An 8,326-nucleotide genomic window follows, 5' to 3' on the forward strand; every position below is an offset into this window, starting at 1 on the left:
CTAAGAGAGGAACAGAGAGACAGTCCATAAATCCATCCATCCTGTGTCCATCTATAGAAACACAGATGGTTTCACTATGTAAGAGAGGAACAGAGAGACAGTCCATAAATCCATCCATCCTGTGTCCATCTATAGAAACACAGATGGTTTCACTACCTAAGAGAGGAACAGAGACAGTCCATAAATCCATCCATCCTGTGTCCATCTATAGAAACACAGATGGTTTCACTACCTAAGAGAGGAACAGAGAGACAGTCCATAAATCCATCCATCCTGTGTCCATCTATAGAAACACAGATGGTTTCACTACCTAAGAGAGGAACAGAGACAGTCCATAAATCCATCCATCCTGTGTCCATCTATAGAAACACAGATGGTTTCACTACCTAAGAGAGGAACAGAGACAGTCCATAAATCCATCCATCCTGTGTCCATCTATAGAAACACAGATGGTTTCACTATGTAAGAGAGGAACAGAGAGACAGTCCATAAATCCATCCATCCTGTGTCCATCTATAGAAACACAGATGGTTTCACTACCTAAGAGAGGAACAGAGAGACAGTCCATAAATCCATCCATCCTGTGTCCATCTATAGAAACACAGATGGTTTCACTACGTAAGAGAGGAACAGAGAGAAGGATAGGAAACATACGTAGTGAAAGGTTTCTCTTTTTAGAATAAGCTTCTCTCTCATTCTCCCTCATCGTTTGGCTCATCGTAGGCTAGTTGTTCCACAGACTCTCTCGTTAGATGTGTTTAGTACCAATGGACTAGATGGCTAAAAAACACCACCAGCGTCACCAACCATGGAGAGATACAGGGTGAACAGGCTTTTGTTCTAGCCCAGCACTAACATACACTAACTCATTCAGGTCTGGAAGAGCATGTAGTGACAAATCTTAGTCACACACAGGCACACATGCATCCTACATATGCGAGCCCCACCCATATTCCCCACTGGGCAGTATTTTTAGCTGAAACCTGATCCCTTCAGCAACAGAGAATAAAGCCAACCCTGCAAAACCCCTGCCTTTAACTAGCTCCGTGGACACACACACACTAACCCGTTCTGACATGCAGACATGCACACTGTGACGCAGTCACGCAGCAGGACGTTACGTACACATGGGGACACACCCGTCTACAGTTCACTAAGGAAAATAGAAAAGAATGAGACGTGTGAGCTGAGGGCTGAAGTTATTCTCCACCAATCTGGAACAGAGTTCCATTACAGAGACACACTGCAGCAGACATTACGGATCCATAACCAGGTAATGTACAACTTAATGTACACCCATATCTCTGTGTGTTAGAGAGGGATATGTGTGTAAATAGTAGTGAGAGAGCTGTGTGTGAGTCGGACTCAAGCCCTTCCTGTGTGTGAATACCTTCCTCAGTGCAGACAGCCTGCCTGACTACTGTGGCCAGATTAAATGTGCACGTGTAAACAATGGCCTGTTTTGGAACCCTGTTTGATTGTAGATGGGAGGAAGAGAGATCCTGTTCACATTATATATTTCATTTTGATTGAATAACCAATGGGTTGTAGAACAGTTGTAGAAGCTCTGAGTGTTAACGGGGTCAGAGAATGACAGGGAGCCAGGGATCAGATAGGGACGGGTGTTAACGGGGTCAGAGAATGACAGGGAGCCAAGGATCAGATAGGGACGAGTGTTAACGGGGTCAGAGAATGACAGGGAGCCAGGGATCAGATAGGGACGGGTGTTAACGGGGTCAGAGAATGACAGGGAGCCAGGGATCAGATAGGGACGAGTGTTAACGGGGTCAGAGAATGACAGGGAGCCAAGGATCAGATAGGGACGAGTGTTAACGGGGTCAGAGAATGACAGGGAGCCAAGGATCAGATAGGGACGAGTGTTAACGGGGTCAGAGAATGACAGGGAGCCAGGGATCAGATAGGGACGAGTGTTAACGGGGTCAGAGAATGACAGGGAGCCAGGGATCAGATAGGGACGAGTGTTAACGGGGTCAGAGAATGACAGGGAGCCAGGGATCAGATAGGGACGAGTGTTAACGGGGTCAGAGAATGACAGGGAGCCAGGGATCAGATAGGGACGAGTGTTAACGGGGTCAGAGAATGACAGGGAGCCAGGGATCAGATAGGGACGACCCCATTCAGTTCCAGTGCATATTTAAATCCAGAGGGGTATCTGTAATAGATTTTTAAAAATAAAAGAGGCCACTTCAATCACTGAGCTATTTGTTTCTCTGCAGCTTCAAGAATTCTAAAGGATGAAGAACCTTAAACTTCTCATCCTCTCTCTCTCCATCTGCCTGTTGCTGGGCAACCTGGGGGTGAGTGGCTACAGTAATGTCGAACCCTGCCAACGGTCCCGATGCAATAACTGCCATGAAAAGTTCCTATACCGGCATGTGCGTCCAAATACCCCGCTAACGACGGACCGCAACGCGTGGGAGAAGTATCTACGTGAAAAGAATGACTGCTCAAGACCCACGCAGTCCTTCCTCCATCCCAAAGACCGCGAGAGGGTGGACGCGGTCTGCTCCAGCTCTGGGGGAAAGAGGTACCAGGGGAACCTGTGCATCAGCCAAAGCCCGTTCACATTTCTAACAGTGAGGAGTGAGACTGGGACCTGCGGTGTGTCCAGCGTGCGGGAAGAGACCAAGCATTTGATCCTGGCATGTGAGGTGCTGGAGAACAGGTGTGTGCCGGTCCACTTCGAGGGGAACCGCAAGGGGAACAAGCCTGACAATAACGCTGCAGGATGTGGCAGCACGGAGAAAGGGAAGGGCTTAAGCTTCAAAGTATCAGGAATGTGGCTGGCATCTTCATTGATACTCGTGCTTCTCTCACAACTCCTTTTCTGAATGGGGGGGAGGCAGATAGTCAAACAATACATCAAAAGGAAGTTTGTTTTAAAGTGTCTGTCCTACACTCTAAAAAGAAAATGTTCCTGGAGTATCCTTTAGGGGTTCTTCAAATGTAATGTGTGGGTGAACCGTTATGAGTTCTTCAAAGAACCCCTTTTAATGGATCCTCAGAGAACTTTTGAAGAACTTTTGGGGTACATTTTTTGAACGACCCCTCTTCCCTATTATTAATAAAGGTAATACGCATAACAAAAACAACAATAACACAATATTTTATTGTTCTCAGTGTTTATTACGATTGTAGTGGCAAAAGCAGAATAATCAAATCTAAATATGAGGTAAACTCACAGCACAGCCCCAAGTCCAGTGGAAGTCCAGTGGAAGTCCAGTGGAAGTCCAGTGGAAGTCCAGTGGAAGTATATCCTCTAGCGTGTTGATGTTATTGTGTTGATGTTCTCTGTATCCATAGCCAGAATGAGGTGTATTTCTTTCTGTAATAAAGCCCTTTTGTTTGGCTGGGCCTGACTCCCCAGTAGGTGGGCCTGACTCCCCAGTAGGTGGGCCTGACTCCCCAGTAGGAGGGCCTGACTCCCCAGTAGGTGGGCCTGAATCCCCAGTAGGAGGGCCTGACTCCCCAGTAGGAGGGCCTGACTCCCCAGTAGGTGGGCCTGACTCCCCAGTAGGAGGGCCTGACTCCCCAGTAGGTGGGCCTGACTCCCCAGTAGGTGGGCCTGACTCCCCAGTAGGAGGGCCTGACTCCCCAGTAGGTGGGCCTGACTTCCCAGTAGGAGGGCCTGACTCCCCAGTAGGAGGGCCTGACTCCCCAGTAGGAGGGCCTGGCTCCCCAGTAGGAGGGCCTGGTTCCCCAGTAGGAGGGCCTGGCTCCCCAGTAGGTGGGCCTGACTCCCCAGTAGGAGGGCCTGACTCCCCAGTAGGTGGGCCTATGCCCTCCCTGGCCCACCCATGGCTGCGCCCCTGCCCAGTCATGTGAAATCCATAGATTAGGGCCTAATTGATTTATTTAAATGGACTGATTTTCTTAATTAACTGTAACTCAGCAAAATCTTTGAAATCGTTGCATGTTGCGTTTATATTTTTGTTCCGTATACTTCCATATATACTTCCATTCATTGGTGAGTAGCCCAAACTGTTCTGAAGCTACAGACAGAAGTTGGCAGATCGGTGATACTGACTTGCGGGGGTTTTTGTTGGCCAAACCGTTCGGACGCTACAGACGTTTTTGTGAGAAGAACGATTTCCGCCATGTCTCATGGTCTGACAAACAGTAGCTTGGTCACCTTCCACCACAGATGCGGAAGGACGCCGTTGGGAGGACGCCGTTGGGAGGACGCCGTTGGAAGGACGCCGTTGGAAGGACGCCATGAGGTGAATTGAGACGCAGCCCATCCAAAAGGCTCCATATCTCGAGCTTAAAGCTACAATATGTCACTTTTTGGGCAACCCAACCCCACATAGAAATATGAGTTATAGATATTTCATGAAAGCAAGTCTAAGAAGTGGTAGATCTGTTCTGTGTGCGCTATTTTTGTGTCTTTTACTTTCAATTTTGTACACAAGCAATATTTTTGGTTATTGAAAAAATATTTCACAGCAGTTTAGGTGGTACTATGATTCTCTACACAATGACTGCCTGTTTTGTCATAACCTAAAATTAGGTAAACTATTAGAATTTTATCAACCAGGAAATGGCGGAGTGATTTCTTAATAGAAGGATTTTGATGGGGATTTTTTTATTATGCTAATTAGATTTCAGCAGGGGGGCGCAGACATCGACTCTAGGGGGTGTAGACTGCCGTATCCAGGTCTCGTCCTGGGCTATAACGTTTCACTCACAACATTTAAAAGACTGCCATGTATTCAGGTCTGACCCTGTGTCTGACCCTGGGCTATGATAGCCTGGGTACCTTGTACTCTGTGTCATATGCCAAAGATGTTTAGCGTAAAAAGAGTGGCAAGGAGGGGAATGACAGCTAAACAGACTGGTACCCGTACCAGACTAGGGCTATGACGTTTCACACACAACAGTTAATAGACTGCCATGTTTTGTTCTCTCACGACATCTATTCTGAACAGAAAGACTGGTCATCTGTTTTGTCATGTGTATGTTATGGACGGTGTTGCCTGTTCCTGTGTGCCAGTCAGGGATCCTGTGTGCCAGTCAGGGATCCTGTGTGCCAGTCAGGGATCCTGTGTGCCAGTCAGGGATCCTGTGTGCCAGTCAGGGATCTGTCTATGGCTGTGGGCCCCAGTCTAATGTTGGCATCAGCATTTCAATACCTTGTACTTCATTTGAAAAAGTGTATTGTACCATGCTGAATATATGCACTATCAATAAAGGCTGATTTTGTAGAATGTTGAAGAGCAGCATCATCAGCCAGCATCATCAGCCAGCATCATCAGCCAGCACCATAGGCCTTAAAGCAGGGGTTAAACCACATGACCTCATCTGAGAGGTCACACACAAGCAGCACATTCCGAGTTGGCAGGCAAGTGCTTTACTATGAGCATGTAAACATGTAATACACCCCATCAGCCTACAACATGGGTTGGCTTTTGTAGGCCTGAAGATAAAAGGAGAAAGAAAAAAGATTTTTAGGAACTCAGTCGGGGTCTCAACTTACTATGGAGAGTTACAATAGTAGAATACATTTTGAACTCTGGTTGTGCATCATTAGTTTTTCTCTTGTTATGTCAGTCACTGACATTCACTCAATTAGCCATGTCTGCTAACATTTTTTAGATTGGTAAGTTAGTCTAGTGTCCAGCTATCTAAACTTGTAGTAATCATGGACCGGGGGGCCCTATTGATTATGTTAGTCACTCTCACTTAGATATCATATTAAAAACTGCAAACATTTCTCTTTACCCTATTGCAAAATGTGTAGAATTGCAGAAAATGTACTCTAAAACTTCCATCACAAGGATAGGAGCACGTAAGGATGCTTTATGAAAGTATCAGAGCAGTGCCGAGGTCAGGAAGAACTTAGTATTGAGATGGAATGTGGCCATTCTTCAGTGTTTCTATAGGCTGGACAGCATTCACTTTTAGCCTAGTTCTGCTCAATGGGCAATTGAACAGGAATGGAATGTGAAAGAGGAAGTTTGTTTGTGGTTTAGACAATTCTGAACTATTGGGCTATTCAGGGCTCCACTGTGACCCCTTTCCTTGTTCTACCACTCAGGTCCAGCTTCTCTATCACACATGCACTGTGTGAGGGACGTCTAGAAATAGAGGGTCATATGTGGAGCTCACCTGGTGAAACTTGTTCTGCATGCACACACAAACAGAGACACACGCATGCACACCAGTGGAGGCTGGTGGGAGCAGCTATAGGAGGACGGGCTCAGTTTCACGGCTGGAATGGAATAAATAGAATGGTATCAAACCCATCTAATGTATGGAAACCACACGTTTGACTCTATACCATTTATTCCATTCTAGCCGTTACAATGAGCCCGTCCTCCTATAGCTCCTCCCACCAGCCTCCACTGACGCGCACACTATGTAACTGAACTCACATACACGGCCGGTTCCAGGGAACTCACATAGAGGGCCGGTTCTAGGCATAAGTGACATAAACTCACATACACGGCCGGTTCCAGGGAACTAACATAGAGGGCCGGTTCTAGGCAATAGTGACATAAACTCACATACACGGCCGGTTCTAGGCATAAGTGACATAAACTCACATACACGGCCGGTTCTAGGCATAAGTGACATATACTCACATACACGGCCGGTTCTAGGCATAAGCGCCATAAACACTCCAACCCAGCTTTGTGGGGCGGGCCGTCCTTTCAGAGCTGAGAAACATGGGCTTCTAAGGCTACCTCCAACCCAGCTTAGTGGGGCGGGGCATCCTTCCAAAGGTGAGTAACATGGGCTTCTAAGGCTACCTCCAACCCAGCTTAGTGGGGCGGGGCATCCTTCCAGAGCTGAGAAACATGGGCTTCTAAGGCTACCTCCAACCCAGCTTAGTGGGGCGGGCCGTCCTTCCAAAGCTGAGAAACATGGGCTTCTAAGGCTACCTCCAACCCAGCTTAGTAGGGCGGGGCATCCTTCCAAAGCAGAGTAACATGGACTTCTAAGGCTACCTCCAGCCATTGGGACACATGGGACCACTACACTACCATGCTGTCACCACTAGGTGGTGGGAGGGCTCCAGTTGTTATTCATGCACCGACTCTTGAATCTTTCATGAAGCAAAGCATTGCTCACTATTCTACATCCCTCCTTTTCTCCCTCTCTCGTTTCCATTCCTCTCTATTGTTCTCTCTCTCTCTTTTACCCCTCCATGCACCTCTATTCTTCTCTCTCTCTCTTTTACCCCTCCATGCACCTCTATTCTTCTCTCTCTCTATTTTATCCCTCCATTCACCTCTATTATTCTCTCTTTTACCCCTCCATGCACCTCTATTCTTCTCTCTCTCTCTTTTACCCCTCCATTCACCTCTATTATTCTCTCTCTCTCTTTTACCCCTCCATGCACCTCTATTATTCTCTCTCTCTCTTTTACCCCTCCATTCACCTCTATTATTCTCTCTCTCTTTTACCCCTCCATTCACCTCTATTATTCTCTCTCTCTCTTTTACCCCTCCATACACCTCTATTCTTCTCTCTCTCTCTCTTTTACCCCTCCATTCACCTCTATTCTTCTCTCTCTCTCTTTTACCCCTCCATTGACCTCTATTCTTCTCTCTCTCTCTTTTACCCCTCCATTCACCTCTATTATTCTCTCTCTCTCTTTTACCCCTCCATTGACCTCTATTCTTCTCTCTCTCTCTTTTACCCCTCCATTCACCTCTATTATTCTCTCTCTCTCTTTTACCCCTCCATTCACCTCTATTATTCTCTCTCTCTCTTTTACCCCTCCATTCACCTCTATTATTCTCTCTCTCTCTTTTACCCCTCCATGCACCTCTATTCTTCTCTCTCTCTCTTTTACCCCTCCATGCACCTCTATTGTTCTCTCTCTCTCTTTTACCCCTCCATGCACCTCTATTCTTCTCTCTCTCTCTTTTACCCCTCCATTCACCTCTATTCTTCTCTCTCTCTCTTTTACCCCTCCATGCACCTATATTCTTCTCTCTCTCTCTTTTACCCCTCCATGCACCTCTATTGTTCTCTCTCTCTCTTTTACCCCTCCATGCACCTCTATTCTTCTCTCTCTCTTTTACCCCTCCATTCACCTTTATTCTTCTCTCTCTCTCTTTTACCCCTCCATGCACCTCTATTCTTCTCTCTCTCTCTTCTACCCCTCCATGCACCTCTATTGTTCTCTCTCTCTCTTTTACCCCTCCATACACCTCTATTCTTCTCTCTCTCTCTTTTACCCCTCCATGCACCTCTATTCTTCTCTCTCTCTCTTCTACCCCTCCATGCACCTCTATTGTTCTCTCTCTCTCTTCTACCCCTCCATGCACCTCTATTGTTCTCTCTCTCTCTTCTA

At 46.8% G+C, this 8,326-nt stretch overlaps 1 protein-coding gene across 1 annotated transcript; it reads left to right on the top strand.

Annotated features, from left to right (window-relative positions):
* Positions 1 to 1,095: 1,095 nt before the first annotated feature.
* LOC123997055 (angiogenin) lies at positions 1,096 to 3,852 on the top strand. Its single transcript, XM_046301027.1, has 2 exons — positions 1,096 to 1,273; positions 2,238 to 3,852. The coding sequence occupies exon 2, from the start codon at positions 2,256 to 2,258 to the stop codon at positions 2,850 to 2,852; it is 597 nt and encodes a 198-aa protein (XP_046156983.1). The 5' UTR covers positions 1,096 to 1,273; positions 2,238 to 2,255; the 3' UTR covers positions 2,853 to 3,852.
* Positions 3,853 to 8,326: the final 4,474 nt, after the last annotated feature.

The sequence above is a fragment of the Oncorhynchus gorbuscha genome, linkage group LG15 (genome assembly GCF_021184085.1).
Source record: "Oncorhynchus gorbuscha isolate QuinsamMale2020 ecotype Even-year linkage group LG15, OgorEven_v1.0, whole genome shotgun sequence".
NCBI classification, from domain to species: Eukaryota; Metazoa; Chordata; class Actinopteri; order Salmoniformes; family Salmonidae; genus Oncorhynchus; species Oncorhynchus gorbuscha.